The sequence below is a fragment of the Fringilla coelebs genome, assembly GCF_963513975.1.
Source record: "Fringilla coelebs genome assembly, chromosome: Z".
Taxonomy (NCBI): Eukaryota; Metazoa; Chordata; class Aves; order Passeriformes; family Fringillidae; genus Fringilla; species Fringilla coelebs.
This window is the reverse complement of record NC_140031.1, coordinates 35863994-35882709: the sequence shown is the minus strand read 5'-3', so window position 1 is coordinate 35882709 and position 18716 is coordinate 35863994. Positions and strand designations below refer to the sequence as shown.

Sequence of the window (18716 nt, the reverse complement as noted above, 5' to 3'; positions counted from 1 at the left end):
AAGGACATAGGCTTTCCTTACATGACACACTTTTCCATCCTCTTGCTTTTCCAGTCTGCCTGGTAGGGTACACTCTTTTCCCTATCAGTTCCATTTTCAATTAAGATTTTTGAACACGGGTGACCAGGTTTGTACTCACTATTCTAGGCAAGGTCTCACCAGTGCCTTGTATAATGGCAGCAATACTTCCCTATTTCTGCAGCAAATGCCTCTCCAGACACATCCTGTATCACATTTGTCTTTTTCATGGCTGTCTCCCACTGGCACATTGAGCCTACCTAGAACTCCTTGCTGCTTCTCCTCCTCTGTCATTTCCAGATGATGAGCACCTGTGAAGCTTGGTAAAGCAGAAGGGTCAGCTGCACAGAGGACTGCTCCTACTGCATCTCTTTATTTAAGACTGCTCAGAGAAAGGAGGAGGCATAAGTGAGTCTGTAACAGCTGTCACAGCAGTTGTTACAGCCAGCAAAATCCTGTGAATGCTTCCCATTCCCATTCACTGAGCAACCCCTGAGAGCAAGACCAAGCCACAAGCAAGAGCATCTCTGGAGCAGTGAACACCATCTTCAGGAAGTTTCGCAGTGGGGGCAGAAAAAGTGAGAAAATATATCATTGGAGTCACACACAACCTGCAAGAAACTCTAAAACTGATATGACAGAGAAGCTATTCTAATTATTCCTAAAAGCTTGGATGAAAAAAGCAAATTTGCAATGGAGGTGGGAATTTTTTTATTCAGGCAAAGATGTGTGCATAGGTAAATGGGAGGATGACATTAACATTTCTTTAGAAAAAATATTTTCATTGAAATATTAAAATCGCTGCTCCTACGAGGTTATAAAATGAGCTTTTTTTTTTTTTTAAATAGTATTGCTTCATATGTTGGAGATGGGAAACCCTGGTAACTATCCTTATTCTTTCAGCTGCTTTTTTTTTTGTTAGGTGGCCAGATACACCATCATTAATGCCACAAGAGGATTCATGATTATTTATTCTAAAATGAGTGCAAATAAGACTTCATACCTAATACCTGAAAGCCATGCTGAAACACAAGACAGTCTATTATCTTTGTATCATATATTTTTTTCTTCCCACTTTAGCAGAAGACTGACAGTTTATAACACAGCAGTGTGAGTGCCTCATTTGCACATTTACAGTGCTTGATAAAGAGTTGAAATGCTTGATTCCCCAGAGGTTCTCCTTGTTCTTTTCCCAACAGAAAATGTCCCTATATTTCAATACAGCTGTGACAAATTTTTCAAAATAATGGATAGCTAGCCTTTAGATAATGCCTTTTGTGAAGAAGAACATAAAAACATTTTACACTGGGCTCATGCAAATAATTTCATTAGGTGTCAGGCAGCACAGAGCACAGGCTGGAATCAGAAGCAGAGCATCCTATTCCACATTCTACCTCTTGCCCATGGTCCTGGGACCAGAGTTGTCCTTAATTACCATTACCATTTTCCATCAAATATGTCCTAAATTACAGTAAAAAAAAAAAAAATCAAGACAGAATTGCTGAAACCCCTTGAAGATGAAACTCTAAGCCATACTGGACAGACAGCAGATTAAAACATGCAGCTAAAATTCAATATTGCTTTTGCTCAGGAAATGAGGTAACACCTTTAACTACCAAATCAAACTGTTTTCCCCCAATGTTAATAGCATTCTCTAAACCCTAACTTTTAATAGCAGCTGTATCACCTATTCTCATTTCTGGCATTACTGTAAATTGTGCTACAGCACATTTGTTATAAAATTCTTCAAGTATAATGACAAAAACTGAAGAAAATTACTTCTTCAAGCACTAGCATTGGGGTATTTTTTAAAAGACAGATTTGATTGAAAGGTAAAGATTATCTTTAAATTCCTCCACCCCTTCTTTTATTTGAATATGAAAAGAAAGTGTAACACAGTTGCTTACCTTGATATGACTTTAAAAGACAGTTTGGGTCAATATAATTACTGTAGAACAGCAGAATTGTTTTTTAAATCCTTAAATATTTGTACTTACTGATTTTACCCTTCAGATGCATTTTAGCATTCTGGGGTAATCAGGTAAATCCAAGCCACAGATGCAAAAGAAACCACTAGACAGTCCTTCCCCTAAATTTGTACACTGTGCATATGATATGACAGGTTAATCTCTCCCAAAACAAGGAAAGATTTATTTCTGCAGTGTTTTTTGAACATAACCACGTGAGTCAAAGTGACCCCACAGAAGAGCTTCTTTGCACTCCATGGCAGGTTTATGGACATGTTGTAAATGTCAGTCTACACCATTTTTAATAATAAAAAAAGACACTATAATACTGTTTCCTTGTAACTGGGACAGAAAATCATTTGGTAAGAGTAAGAACATTTATTGGTTTTGACATAAAAATTTCTTGCTGTGCAGTGGAAACGCTGTAGTCCAAATACTGGAAGAAACGTGAAATCTCAAGGGCTATGTTCAGTAACTCTTGGTTCAAAAGCAGACGTGGCAGGTGCATTATTTAAGAGCTTGTCAGAGATGATCTTCTAAAGCACATCACTCCAGGATTCATCTCCTGCTATGTCTGGGAAGGGGATTCTCATGTAAATATATGGCAGAACTGGCTGGCTGCACATCAAGCCCAAACTGCTCAACCCTCTTCAGCATCACTGTGGTCACTGCAAAACCTTAGCATCAGAAAAGCTCTGCAGTACTGAAGGCAACTATCCTCCTACATACCATGTGAGAGCAGCTCTTTGGATGAGCTGTTCAGAGTGCATTTGCTCTGAAAAATTCGAAGTGGCAGTCTTCTCAGTAGCCATACTTGGTGTTTTAAAGTGTTCTTGTATCGCTGTATACACTGTTAATTTGGTGCCACAAAGATGTAGTGTATTCAATGTCAATGAGAAACACTGCAGACCAAGTTGTGCTTTAAATTTCTTGACTCCTGCACATACAGAAACTGTATTTTATTTTGGTTTTTTCTATTTTATTTTCTATTTTAATTTATTTTAATTTTCTTTCTCAACAGAAATCCTTGAGAAGCTAGTCACATCAGGATTTCAGATGGAATGATCAGAAATAAATAGGGTAGTAACAGAAGTATTATTTGTGCCAAGGACGTAGCATGTTTTTGTAGAATACTGTCCAGGCATATGTAGACCTGCATAGCTACCTTCCTGTTTCTCCCACACACCTATCAACATTTCAGGAAGAAGGAATTTTATATGTGCTTCAGCTGCCAGAATTCAATGCAATACACAAAATCCAATTTAAACTACTTCAGTACAGACTTAAAATCCCTCATACATGAAAATCATGGCTGGTAAAATATTTTTTTTTTCTTTTTATGTAATGGAGTAGCTTAAGAAATAGGAGAGAGAAATCAATTTTGGCTAAAACCGGAGAAATATAAATTAAAATTGGGTATCTTCAGAAAACACTGGTTTGATTTGAAGTGTTCCCTTTAAGTGTACTTTTAGTGGCCAGTCAGAAAAGATATAAAAATTAAAAAGAAATGTCTTTCTTAATCAATCACCATACTACATAAGATTTGAGAAGTAAAGAATACAGAGAAAGAGATGGTTGTACCCTCTTTGAAGTGTGTTTCCCACAAGTTTGTGGCACGAAACACATCTGCATCAAAACACTTTACACTGCTGTGTAAACAAAATTAATGAATGAAAAAGGAAGGTGACCCTATGTATGCATAACAGAAAAACAGTAAGTAGCTGTGTACCATCTCTCACTTGCACTCAGCCCAGAAGGGGAAAAAATCAGGATGATTACACATTTAACTGCAGTAATCCTGGATTAAAGTATTTGATTCCTACACTGTTTACAAGCCATCAATACAAACATTAATAAGCAGATATATGGCAGGCTGCTTCAGAAGTATATTACTTTGCTGTCAAAACTAGCTCTGTTACAAATTCAGGTGTATGCAATGTTTTATTCTTTTTAAGGGAATGCTTTATATTAGATGTTTTAAGTAATCTCATGCCTGAACTGCTACATTAAAAATACGACATCCTTTCCAAACGTTTAGGAGGTGGCTTCTCTCTTTTTAGTAAACGGTATACACCCTAGCTTTTTATATTTTTGAATGGCTTTGAAAAGACGAGGTGTCTCCAATATGTTTATAACCAGTAAATTCTATTTCTTCAGACAAGAGTAAATATTAACAGAAGGTATCTGTACCATGTTTACTTTTATGGAGTATTATTGTATTAAGTAGCACAGAACCTTAGTAAAAGTGAAACCTTACATTATTCTAGTGGGAAATCTGGAAAACACTTCACTGTTAACTCTACAGAACTGATAGCTCTCAGAGAAACTCCCCTCTACATTCTACTCCATCAACAAGTATTACCTATCACTCAGAGTACAAGTAAATTACTTTGTCACCTTACATCTTGTTTTGAGATTTCAAGAAAAGCCAAAATATTTCTAAGCTTGGGTTCATGTACCAGCAGTCATGTACCACAGGCTGGCATATCATGAAAGGCTTGCATCTTGGGGATTTCAACCCTGCACAGCATCATTTCAAAATGGGTTATAGAACAAAAAAATTCAAATCTTCCTTTGGATTTTCTTCCCCTTCCTTTTTTTCCTGTCACAGACAGGATAAGTCCTCCCTCTGTCACCCCCCCAGCAGTACATTGGTTAATTTGCCCTAGATCACTTTAACTCATGTTCATTAACTTCATGGAAGCTGGCCCAAATCCTTGATCTAAACCTAAACATCAGTGAGAGAAGTCTGTCTGTGAGCATGAACAGACTTTAGGTCTGGATGAGGAAACCCTGGTGTGATGCTGCAGTGCAACACTCCTCCCAAATCCTGCTGAGCTCCACACACTCTCTGGGCATGTGAGTAGTAATGGTCCTCAATTTCAATCTCTCCCAAGGTATGGGATAAATAAGTCAGATAGGAAACACAAAACTGGGAAGAGGCAAACTCGTACGAGACAGATGAAGTTTGATGCCTCCAAGTGTTCAGAATCAGCGCAGTCAGGTAACCTGAGAAACTGTAAATTCATAGGTCTCACTGTCTCAACTGAAACTCTACATTTTTGCCACTGTGTTTCAGCGGCAAAACCACAAGTATCTGTAGTGGTATGTTCCGTGACTGAACAGCAGGTGTGACTGGGATTAACACAAGCACGACAATGAGGGAGGAGGAAAAAAAAAAAAAGATAAATGCATCTTAGAAGTTACTTATGTTTAATGCTTAAAAGTCTGAATGCACAAACAATAATCTACCATTATAGAAGTACTGGTGGTCAATACAATGCATTAGAACTATGTACAATGACACAGTTTAGTATCAAAATCTTTCTACAATGTAGAGTATTACGAAACTGTTAATGACATCAAACACTAAGCACTTAAGACACCATTTTTTGCTACCACATTTGGAACTTCAATAAACAGTCCATTTTAACTTGCAGCATCAATCCATTTCTAGTATGAAATTAAGTAATTTTCTACTTATACAATAAGATTTATCTACACGGGTCTCTTGATTTTGATCCATAGCAGCAAAGGCACTGTACATCAGCAGATCCACAGACTTAAAGATTTTTTTTAAAGCATTCAAAAAAAAAAAAAAAGAAAGAAAAAGTCACAGATCATAGTTTAACAGCAACAACAACAACATAAAAAGATAACACGTTGTCTCTGGCACAATGGCTCAGTCTGCGTCCGTCTTAGGGACATCCAATCAAGACTTGGATTGAACTGCTGGCGAACAAAGTCCTTATCCCAATGAGAATCCATTCCTTTTTGTATGTCGGAATGAGTACTCTTGTAAATCCTACCTCAGAGGTCATTGCTTTTGTGGTTTGTATATTGGTAGGCATCCATTCTTATTTCAGTGCAGTTTCCAAAGAACATATCAAATATTTTTCATAATCTCTTGTAATTGAAAAATTGCCCAAAGACACATATCCCCATTTTCAAGGAAACATTGCAAAAGTTTCCAGAAGTAACAAAGGTGATTCTTTGAGGCAACTTATTGTACTCTCTACAATATAACAAAGAGAGGTGTTTATATTAAAAAACCTAGCTTGACACCAAAATGCTTTATGTTTATCAACAGAAAAGCATTGAGAACAAATCTGTACACAAGATGCTATATTAACATTGCAAATATATAAATTAGCACATTCTTACTTAAAGTGAATTTAATTTAGATGTGAACTGAATTTGCCATTCATCACAGGCATGTAGATCACTGGCTACAGTTTGCAATTTCCTAAGTTTCCAAGACTGTCTAAAATAGTTAAGATACAGCATCTTCCCACCAAATAATTATACTGTAATAACACTTAGAGGTCTCATCCAAGAACAGGACTAAAAAATATAACAAAGTTTATTTTTTTAAATAGAAACTACAAGTCTATTTAGTGTAATTTTAAGTATATCCTGAACATCCTTCTCCAAGATCCCCAATTTATCCACCTGCAAAAACACAAGTATATGATGCATTTTTCAAACTAAAGCCGGGCCAGACAGCTTTATTTAGTCAGTTCATTGTTAGAAAGCCTTCTTTAAACAAAATAAATACATTACAGCTATAATACATAATTAAAGAGTCAAGGTCACTGTTATGTATGCTTATTCCATCTTCTTCCAAGTAGATATCTGACAATTTGGTATCACAAGTTCTTAATGAACATTCACAAATCAATAGCAAGTTAAGAAGGTAAAAATAAATTCTACAACTGTGATGAGCATTTAAGTTTTCAGTTTAGAAAGAAAAAAAAAAAAAGGAATATACAGCAAAGTGCTAGGAGAAGGAGTTCTGTCTGCATTCAGATTTGTCTCTAATAAATAACTTCATAGACTGTAGCTTTCTTGTCCCCAGAGCCAGTGACAATGTATTTGTCATCCACAGAGATATCACAGCTAAGCACAGATGAGGATTCTTTGGACTACAAGAAAAAAGAAAAGGAAAAAGAAAATTACATCTTTCCAATTCTTCAATCCTGAAGGGCTTGAAGATTAATTGGAAGAATTTATAGATAGGGAATACATGAAAAGCTCATTAAGGTATCAGTACCACAGTGGCAAAATTTTTTTAAATACTTTTGTTCCACAGAAAGATCTATTTTAAAATAAAGCAGTGGTAGAAAGGGAAGTGAATATTATGGACCTACAGGTAATCTATCAATCAAACAAATAGAAGTAGCCCTTTCTATATACTTTACAAGGAATGAGCATTTATTGATATTTTATGCATTCCATTTGCATAAAAATGAATGAAAACCCATCTTCTTCCCATTTCTTTAGTTGTAAACAAGAAATTAACACAGAGAAACACTTCAAAGCCCTACCTATCCACAGGTATGAAACAAAGAAACTCCACAAAAATAACTGTATCTCCTCTCACTGCTTCCCCGACACAAGAAAACAAAAAAAGCTTTGTACAAAGGAATTTACATTATCACAGAGGACGCAGGTAGGAAAAGACACCGTGGTGGAACAGGATATGCAACAGGCGTGTAGGAGCTGGACGGGACACAGGATACAGCAGGTTACAGTAGCTCTGTCTGTTCTGGCTTTGCTGTCTGTTCTAAGTGTAAGCATTGCCACATTCATGTCCACATAATCTTCTGTCTGTTACCACAACAGCCAAACACTTTCCAATCATGCTGTGTTTTGGAAAAGGCGCCTCTGTTCACTGCACTGGAAGTTTCCTTACCTACCCCCCAGTAAAAAAGCTGTACTGGAGTTTTTAAGACCATTTTTAAGAGGGATGTGCTCTTGTTAGGATGATTAGAAATTAATAGCCTCTACTAGGAAAACGTAGATCCTACCTTTCTCATGTCAAGGTAAACAGCACTGTCTCTAAAAGTGGAGACATGGCAGGCATCCACACACATGAGACTACTAATTTAAACTACAACAAGTTAACAGTTAAATTTAATAAAAATATTCCCAACCTAGAGTTACCTGCAGGTGAAAGAATAGAAAGAAATGCCAAAAATCACACTTTTCTATAGTAGCACTGAAATGCCATTAAAACTGGGCATAGAGGGACTATAGACAGGCTACAGCTTCCAGTTGCATTTCAATGGGCCCCTCCATATTGCTTCAGTTTTCAGCTCAGGAGACTCCTGGACCAATCCATCAACACATCTCATCCCAGAAAAACACACATGTTGAAAATTACTTCCATATTGGAAGTCATATTGGACTTTCAGTTCACCTAACAACATGACTTGGATATTGTATTCCACCAATATGCAGAAGAAGGTGAGAAAGAAAGGTATTAAGAACGATTTTAGATTAAAGGGCTACTTTACTGTAAGAGCTGAATTAGTGAAATAGTAGAAAGGACAAACCATTTCTTTCCCTAATTACAAACAAACTCTTTAAGGACTACAGTAATTAGCTACATTTCCACCTGAAAACTCCTTAAGCTACTGACACACCCTAAGATGTGCAGGTCTACTGCACTGTAATGTCTGTGGAAAATAGCTTCTAGGAGATTATTACCTGGAATATACTGGCTCCATAAGGTGTTCTCCAAGCATTAAGAAGATTATCTTTTCCAGTGCTTACAAACCATTTGCCTGCAACAGATTGTTTAACTGTTATTGCTGCATTTTGTTTTCAAGGAATACACCTCCAGAAACAGATGATCATAACAAAGCATTCACACATATCCAAAGAACAGTAACATTTTCATCTGGTTGCACTATGATGTTCCATCACTAAACAAGCAGTACATAGAAAAAAGCAGACAGATAGAGTTTTTAAAATAACCTTAATACTTAAATTTAATACTGAATTTTAAACTGTACTCTGTAGTTTAATAACTACATTGCACTTTCGTATAAAGGTAACCTTGGATCAATTTTTGTGAAGGAAAAAACTTATTTAGAACAATTTGCTTACCACAGTGAGCAAACTTGAGTGACAAGACACAGCTCTCATGAAGATGCAGCTGATACTTGTCCGGCTTAGTAACATGCAGCACCTCAACATTGCTGTTCTCCATTCCCACTGCCAACCACTCACCAGTTGGACAATAGCCCAGTGAGAAGATCTGTAATTAGCATAGCACATGCTTCAATCAGTAAAGGAATGAGCTTGAGATATTCAAAACTGACCCTTGATACACTGTTAGCACTATGCAAACTCACATTTTTGGTCTTCTGCATTTTTTAAAAACATGATAATCCAATTACTACAGTAATCAAGATAAATTAGTTCATGCAAACACAGCTGCAAAACTATGCTATTAAATGTTATTAAAACTGCAATAGTGGAGTACTGAATCAAACTATAAGAGTTAATGTCCAAGCTTATCTGACAGCATTTAAAAATATTTTTGTAAAATAGTTTTGAACTTGAATCGACAGAAATGGGAACAGATTGCAGAGAGGAACATTTTAATCTGGCACTTGTTTTATAAAACTGCATCTCCGTTACTCCCATGGGAGAGGCACTAATCTGTCAAAGTCATAATCCAGATAGACATTTAGCTGCCGCAAGGGAAAAAACCCAAAGAACAAAAACGAGAGCATGGAATATGAGACTAACTGAAAAATTCTTTGGAATTCTCTTTGAGGCTGCTTTATTTTGCTAATAAAGGAGAAAAAAAAAATATAAAGTGCTTGCTTGTTTAAAAAGCCATGAGAAAATTTTGTTGATATGCCAAGGGTTCTGAGACTGAACCTGCGATGTGAAGTCATGTTGCTGTAGCTGTCTCCCTTCTCTGAGATCCCAGGATCTGACTGTATTGTCCAAACCTCCTGTCCATAATTTAGTGCCATCATTAGAAATGTCAATACAGCTCGCTCCATCTGTGTGGCCCTGGAATTGCCTGAAAATATTAAAAGAAGATCAGCACATTTTGAGCAAAATACAAATACCTTCTTTTAGTCCCTGAGCTGTAACTTAGATTCCAAAAGCAATCCCAGATGAATACAAACTCTGGGACAATCATGTGAGTTTTTTGATGAATTGATGATGCAATCAGGCCAGACAGCTAATGTGATTTCAAAAAGAACACTTTAAGAGTCAGGTACTCTGGAAATCTTTGCTGCCAGCTGTGTGGTACCCGCTACTCAACTTAAAACAGTCATTCCCCCCAGAAGACTGTAGCACGATCAGCAAAATTACCTTAGTTTAAGAAAAATGTGCAGGTCACTGAAGTTAAAAAAAAAAAAAGAGCAGCCTAAATTGTAACATCAGGTAATAAAAGCTTGACTTACATGCAACACTGATATTACATGTACAACATATACACAGTGCAGTGCACAGAGAAGGTCTGTGTGACCAGCTCTTAACATACTGTCTATCAGTGTTGAGCACCAGTCCTTACTCCTGAAGGGCTAAGTCTGCAGTGCAGTAATTTCACATATCTTTACCCAAGACATATTTGCTGGATCTCTGATTAAAGAAATTAGCGTGAGAGCAGCATTTCAATGGAAACAGAAAAAAACATTTGTTCAAGGAATCTACAGCAGTACTGACATCAATTGATATTTAGGCAATTACAGTTATGGGCTGAGCAAAAGCCTGGAACTATGGAACTCTCAAAACCTATAAATAATTCTATAGACTTTTGTCAAGGCATTACCATGGCTGTGCTGAACAACAAATTACTGGAAGCATCTATGCATGGAGAAAATAGAATACATATGCAAAAGCAGATTTACGGCTGTGCCTAAATAATTCTTCACAACCTGATGATCCAGTCTGGCTGACCTACCTTACTAAAGTCTGGTTATGCAGATCCCACACTGCAATGTTGCCATCGCTACAGCAAGAGAAGCAGACCTTGGAGTCAGGGCTGATAGCTAGGGCATAGCAAGCTGGAGCAGAAGATGTCAGCTCTGCTTTGATGCGAGGAGTTGGAGCTGCCAGGTCCCAAATGGATAACGTGCTGGCTTCCCCGCCAACAATCAGGGTGCGGCCGTCAGGGAGCAATCTGCAGGAACGGATGTAGTTGTCTCTGTTCTGTGGAGACAGAAGCCATCAAGAGATTACTCATGAGGAAAGAAAACAGCATTAACATGAGAGCAGAAATCCATAAAAGTATTGTATTCCCTCCTGGTTTTAATGAGCCAGTTATACTTATGACAATGATAAAGTGTATTAATGCCAGAAAATTACATGACATTAGGGAAGTACTTCAACTTGATCTACAAAATTCATAAGTGAGAGATATTTAATCTTAATTAGCATCAAAATGCAAAGACCTGAACCCAGCCCAAAACAATTCAGGATAGCTGAATTTGACAGCTGGTGTAGAAAGTTGTATTTTCATACTCTGTTTATTTCAGCACATTAACCTCTCAGCATGGGGGAGTACCAAATTCCCTGCACACTTTCCGTTCCAGTGAGACTTGCTGCCACCATCTAGATGTCAGAGGAAAATATTTGGCAATTTTCTTCACTTGTGTAGCAACTTGTGTAGCAATTCATTATAAGTCTACACGTGCTGCACAGTTCTCATTTTACTGCCTCTGTAACAAACAGCAACATCTTAGCAAGAACTGGTAAATGGCAAGAGAAAAGCTGGTGACAATAGTTCATCTTGTTAGCACATTCAGATAATTTGTGAATAACACTCATGGATATTTTTAATTGCCACATTAAGACAGGTCAATGCATTCGTACACATATACAGATACAAAATACGTGACACAATCCCCAAATATTCTCAGAGAATACAGCTGCAAGACAGCAATTTTTAGCATGATCGGGTATCAACAAGCTGTAAGATTGCCAGCAAATGTCAAAGTTTATAAACAGTATTTGCTGTGCTGTCTTTGATCTTTCCTCCCACCACAATTTTAGGATATTAAAAATGTTTTGATTCTTTGAGGGAGAAAAAAACCCACAAGTATGATGAGGAACATACTTCAACGTCAGTTCTGATAGAAACAACAAGATTACAGATGCAATACTGACTTGTGATACCGTGACAGAAATCAAATACCCACTTGCCCTTTTACATCTTAGTGGTATCACTGCAATCTTAACACAACGTCCTCTCTTCTTTCAGCGTCATATGCTGCTGTTCACCTACCAGGCAGTCCAGCTGAGAGACAGGGCTCTTGTTGCCAGGCTGACTGATGTCCCAGACCTTGACACAGCCCTTCCCACCCGTGTACACGTGTCTGGTGGGGTTGCTGATGGTAACTGCACACACAACTTCCCCGTGGTTCAGGGTGTTGATCTGACGGGCATGGCGAGGGATTCCTGGGCCGATGAGGGCATCAGGAGGGAAAGGAACTGGCTGCATCTGACCATCTGCACTTACATGAAATGAGTATGCTCTGAGGGGAAAAAAATTAAGGGGATGGTTTAAAGAGTTTTACTTCAAGGCTATTTACGAAAACAGAATCAAAGATGTGCTTCCCCTGCAGGCATTCAGCTTGTGCCCTCAGCTCAATTTTTTCACAGATATTTCACAGAATATTCTGAGCTGGAAGGGACCCTCAAGGATCATAGGGTCTGAGCCTTAAGTGAATGGCCATATGGGGACTGAACACATGACCTTGGTGTTATTAGCACCACGCTTTACTCAGCTGGACAAATATCAGGTATTTTAATCACATAAGGAAAAAGCATTTATTTATCTGTAGCATGGCCCTCCAAGCACAAACGTAGGCGCTCAGCTTTTAATGTGGAAAGTCAAGCACCAGTCAAATGAGCTTTTACAACTCACATTATGATGATTTCTGGCATGAGTGAGGCTATATGACACCACTCTTAACTTTGGATGGGGATATCACAGCATGCAGAGAAGGGAAGGAAAGTTGGGTCAGGGCCCTCTGGAAGACAGAAATAGTTGGCTGGTTGCTGCCAGAGCATGGTGGGTAGCTGCGTGCCAGGGGACATTTGGCTGCTCACTTTACTGACTCTTATGTGGCAGCTTCAGCTGAACTGCTGCCAATCTGTCCTGAATGTACTCTGGGCCCCAGGCCCCTTGAGCAAAACTGCTCAGCACTGTACCTAAGGGTGAAGTGAAACTTCCCACAACATTGAGGAGTTAAGTCCTCAAGGCATGGTTGCTGACAGCTGACATGACAGACCAGCTTAAATGCACTGCAATGGAATTTTTTGTTTTGTAGGGTTTTTTTGGGTTTGGGCTTTTTGGGTTGTTTTTTTTTTTTGTAGACTCAACACAACTGCTACAGATCCCGATTTCTCTTGCCAAAATCAGGCCTCTCACTGAGAAAGAATCTGTTCTGTGATTGCCACTTATGCCACCTGTGAATAACTTATCAACAGCTTTATCTCCAAGTATTTTCCAGGGAGAACAGTTAGGTTGTGAAATTGCCTTGTTCTGAGATGCTACCTGATACATCACATCTATTACAAGACCACAAAATTTTTAAGAGGGTTTACCTATACATATCAAGGTACGCTTAATGCTTTAATTTTCTTAGACCTAAAAAAATCATCATAACGCTCGTGAAAAATCCATTGTCACAATGGTGGGATGAGAAGATCTCACAAAGAAATTGTTTATGAGAACATTTTTAAGTTTACTTCCTTAATTGATACTTCAAAGTGACTAAAAAAGGCAGTATTCACAATTAAACTACTGAATTTGTCATTTAAGATTCATAATGCACTAGATCAATAATTTTCAGAGGGAAAAAATGCATTAGCTATCTTTCCTATTTATATACTATCTTTCAGTATTTATATACTGTACAATACTCAGGAGTAGATACAATACCGAAGTGAAAAGAGAGTTATTAGGGGCCAGATCCCAAATGTACCATATGCTGCCCACTTCATTTCAGAACACTCACCAGTGCAGAGAATTTACATAAATTTCCCTCTAAGGTACAAATGGAGTAGATGAGAAAATAACAACCCTGGAAGATGCGACAACTATCACACTCAAGACAGAGGAAAGTCAATACAATCATGCTGAAAGAACTACAGGTTGTAAAAGTTTCAAGCCTTCTGGTAGACAAATGACTGCTATATGTAAATGTTTAAATAGACATCAACAGAGCAACAACGTTTAAAAATCTTGGAGATAAATCAGAATTTAAGTGATTTGATTTCAGTTTGCCTTATGGTTTATTCCTCTCAATTTTAACAGAGCAGGGAGGTCTCTGAACCCCTGCAATTACCATTTGTCTCACCACAGCAAGCAAAGTCTAGTAGATCCAGAGACATTTCTTTCCAGGTGACTGACTCCATCAGGGATGAACTTAAATCCAGTGACCATTTGAACATTACATCAATACATTTCTTAGAGCCCACTGTATACAATGGATGAAGATCTGTGCCCCACAGAATTTTTAATGCAAGCAGCTGGTCTACAAGCTGCTGCACACCAATTTCCATACCTGCCTTACGCATTCACCTAACAGGGTGGCACAACTAGCAGGAAAGTACATTAAGGTGGTTACCAGTGTGTGACAGCTGAGAGATTTGGACGTGGCTCATGACCTGTGTGACGTGTGTACCCAAGGAGTTATGGGCACTAGACCTGGCCACTTGTCACCGTACGCCGTTAGTCCCGCGTGTCTGCGAGCTCACTGGCAGGTAAGGGTGTGCATTTACTCACACAAAGCCAGGCATACGGCTAACCCCAACCACTCCTAAGCAAAGGCATCCACAGGTAAAAGAGCTTGAGAAGGAATGGCACCAACACCCCTTGACCATCGAACTTTCCAGTATGAACTGGTCAGAGTCTCCCAGAAGCGTGGGAACAAGGAAGGGGAACTGGATGAACTTTAAAGAAAATCTGGATCAGTATGATCCCAGTTTGTATAGCTGCTTTACTTAGCTTTTCTCCTCTCTACCTCAAGAAGAATGTGAGTTGAGAGTTCTTCGTCTCTGTAATCTTTCTTCCTAGGCACACAACACGAAAAGCCTGGTACAGCAGGTCACACTATACAGGTCAGTTCCATCAAGGATGAATCAGAATATTATCATAAAATAATTCTTTCCAGTATTTTCAAGCAAACAAAACGTTTCAGTGTTCCTTTTTCTGCACACAGCTGCTAAGCTTGCAAGTAATTGCAAGGCTTTTGTGAACAAAGAAATAATTTTTTTAAACTGAGAAGCAGAGTACAGTAGAGATGGAAAGCTGAGATCTCATTCCAGCTTGCATTTCCATAAACAACCAACCAGTCAGATTTGAAGTTCATCTCCTTTTTCCATTTATTTCTGTCTCCTTTACTTTGTATCACCCAGTCCATGTCAACTGCTATTAGTCTCTAAAGCAAATTCACAAACGCAACTCTAAGATTACACAGTGATTCTCCTGCTCTTGCTGAATAGCTATACTTATTTCTATTCACACAATAGTTTTCAGTAGCTAAGGGGAATTCCAACCAGCAAGGGAACATGACTTCTAACAGATGATTGACTTTTAAAGCTGAATGTTTGATACTCACGGTTTTCCTCCTGGGATGCCTGTGAGATTAGGAGGGATGCCTGGGACTCGCATGTGATGATGTGGATCAAAACCAACCTGTAGTTTTCCCCAAGCAAAACAAAAAGGTGTACTAAAGTAAGAGTTAGGCAAAGGAAGACTGTTTAATTCATGCTCTCCATAGCATACTCCCCAAACCACAAAATGAGTGAACTAGAGTTAACCCCACAGGCCTTATATTTAATATAAAAAGCTCTCAAAACTAAATGCACTAACGGCAAACACTTACCACTGGAGATCTCCCATAAGCTGCTGCTGCTGCTGCTGCAGCAGCTGCTGCACTCATTTGAGGGGAAATATTGTGTAGACCAGCATAGGCAGCTCCAGGGCTGGTCAGCTCCCCATTCATACCAGCATGTGGCACGATACCAAATGGAGTAGGATAAGGACACGGTACTGCCATAGGTGTCCTTAAACCTGAAGCTATAAGAAGAGGGGGGAAAGTGAGAAGTCACAGAGGCATTCTGGAGCTGTCACATGAAACATGAGTTTGGAAAACTGCAAAAAAACCCCACGAATAACCCAAGCCAACCAGTTAGTCAGCCAAGGAAAGCCACTTAACACTGTATTGGAGTGCTGAAGAACCAGCTCAGCACCCAGTTTAAGCATCTGTACTGCTTTAACTGACTTGTCATTACAGATTTAAAGGGAGTCTGACAAGGTCAGACTGTTTCACACCACCGAAATATATGGACACTAACCTATCGGGTCCACACCTGGGGGTTTGCCGGGCACTGGCCTCAGTCCGGGAGTGGAGTTGCTGCCTGGAGTTGGAGCATCAGTCCGTGGAGTTGGGGTATTTGATTTAGACACAGGAGTGGTGGATTTCTCATTCTAATCACCAAGAAGGAAAAAGGAAGGCAGTTTGTAAATTATTTTGTTTTTATACCTAGTGATTACTGATATTTAGCTTCTGGATTTGGATTTCAACAGTCCCTGGCAATGAAAAGAAGATGCAAAGACACTGAAAAGGCAGAATGGCTTTGAAAATTACGTACAGCCTTCACTGCTTTTCTCATCAGGAGAATCTGTATGATTCAGAATGAGGTAAATGACTGAAAATCATTTCCCTCTGACAATTGGCAGCATATGTGAAATCAGTCAGTGGTCTCACTATGCTCATGGACTTCGATTATAATTTTTTGTGAGGGACGGACAAGAAGAGTAGGAAAAAAAATCCCCAAACTGACCAACTACTCATATCCAAGTGTGGTGCTAGAAACACAGGATGAAGACAGTGACGGGTATAAAGTCAGGAACTGTGCAGTGCTGCTCTTGTGACAGGCTCGTTCATCAGACACACCACTGATTCCCAGGCCTGAACCTGTCATTCCATCACCGTTCCTGAGCACTACATTCACTTTAAGCTTTCTTTTTATTTATTTTATTTCTTTAAATAATTGCATACCCTGCCCTGTGAAGAACCAGGGGGGGAATTACTGTGCAGCTCAGGTAGGTGATTAACTGTGGCCACAAACAGGAAAGGAAAGAACACCCCTTGCAGGCAGCTCTTTTCTTTTGCATTTTGATTTGCGATGCAAGTCAAGGAAGGCTCTTGTAAATGACAGATTACTTTTTAGATAGAAAATAAAAATTATTGTTGTTGTATATAGCCTGGTAATTCAAACAAAGCTAACAACCAAATCACATCCAAGCAGGGAACTGAATTTGCTATAAACCACAGCACAGGAAAACAGCTCAAGAAACCCCTGTGTACTTTTATTTATTCTCAGAATAACAGTTCTTCATATGGGGGCGGAGAAAAATATCTCTCGGAACACCACATATATCATCTACTCATACCACCAGTGAAAATAACCTCTTTCTATCCCAAAAAAAGACTGTGGACTTTCTGTTAGACTCCCCTGAAAAGACAAATTAAACTAATACTAAATTGATGCTTCAGAGTGCTTTATTGACAGCTGTGGAAACACAAACTGTGTCAGACAGAAATCCGGTAAGCATGTATTTCAGCCTATGATTAGGGGTCAGAAGCATTTTGTAGCACTTACAAGGCTAAGTTCTTTGGATTTGGAGGAAGGAGTACTGCTGGAGGATGCAATAGATGCCGGACTAATTGGTGCATCTTTTTTCAGCAGTCGAGTCTTGTCCAAGCCATTTTCCCGTGGAGAGTGTGCTGGGCTCCCACGGGGAGAAGAAGGATCCTAAATATCAGGAATATGGGTTAGCATAAAAACTTCATACTAGACACTAGTTCTTGTCTTGAGCAGTCCTCTGATGCCTTAAGTTTAGCTTTCATATTTTCCAGATTCTGTACTGCATTAGTGTATAACTCTGAACTTCATATAAAGTGTTAGCAAGTTCTCCTCACAGTTTAGTCAGACAAAACAATCCTTTTCCAGCCTGAGAACCAGGGACACCAGTGCAGCCTCAAAAAGTGTCAACAACAGCAAATGGAGGAGAGCAGTCTGGGAGGATGGGACTTCATAACCTGAAGCTGTAATTGGACAATTCATCCCAATATGTAGAAGGACCAAAACTTATAAAAGTGTGAAAACTCGTGACCAGTTGTCCATCTTGGGTCCTTCTTGGGTCCATCCTGGGTGGAGCCATGGCCAGGCTCTTGTACTGCCTAAGATGTATCCTTTGAAGGCCTTTTAATAAATACCTACTTTATTCCTTGAACTCTGTCTAACCTCTGTTCTAGGCAGCCTCTCAAGGCATCATCTCAATTTGGAATGAAGATCTGTCACAGGAAGTGACATATTCCTTCCGTTCCTAATTGATTTAGCTGATACAATTGTAAAATTGAGAGGGATAATGAAAGACAATTTGGGTTTTTTAAAAAATTCTTAAAATTTGATGCCACTAAGCCATGAAAAATAATGCCAAAAATCTATGGATATTGAAATAGGCAAGCAAATCTCATTCTTCAAGTTAAAGATTAAAAAGATTTGATGCATTTGGCAGACCTGATAAGGTTCACACATGAAGTCATGGCCAAAGTGAAAGAAAAGACAGACTCTCTTACAAGCTTTGTACAAGTACTTACAACTCTTTAGAAGTAAATGCTTCAGATCTGATTTATATTCTAAAGAAAGAGGATACAACTGGATTCTGTCGGGCATTTCAAGTTCAAATGCCATAATCCTATTCATAAAACCAATATGCACAGAAACCACTGAAGATACCCTCACCACCATTTCTGTAAAGTAAAAACGCCATTGTGTATACCTCATTGGAAACATCAACTACCAAGTTGTCATCGCTCTTTTCACCATCGCTGTCCTGCAATAACAAATCACAATGTGTTAAAAAAAATTTATTTCATATCCTAGCGTCTCTTAACA

General features: G+C 38.7%; 1 protein-coding gene across 1 annotated transcript in view; it reads right to left on the bottom strand.

Annotated features, from left to right (window-relative positions):
- Positions 1-5223: 5223 nt before the first annotated feature.
- LOC311165511 (transducin-like enhancer protein 4) overlaps positions 5224-18716 on the bottom strand; it is a 97571-nt gene continuing 84078 nt past the window's right edge. The window contains exons 10-20 of the mRNA XM_084225556.1: positions 18601-18654; positions 17418-17570; positions 16107-16239; positions 15635-15828; positions 15368-15444; positions 12025-12274; positions 10702-10949; positions 9663-9810; positions 8880-9030; positions 8478-8554; positions 5224-6910 (exon numbers count right to left, since the gene is read on the bottom strand). Coding sequence (XP_084081682.1) covers positions 6803-6910; positions 8478-8554; positions 8880-9030; positions 9663-9810; positions 10702-10949; positions 12025-12274; positions 15368-15444; positions 15635-15828; positions 16107-16239; positions 17418-17570; positions 18601-18654 — 1593 coding nt within the window. The 3' untranslated portion in view covers positions 5224-6802. The remainder of the gene's footprint in view (positions 6911-8477; positions 8555-8879; positions 9031-9662; positions 9811-10701; positions 10950-12024; positions 12275-15367; positions 15445-15634; positions 15829-16106; positions 16240-17417; positions 17571-18600; positions 18655-18716) is intronic.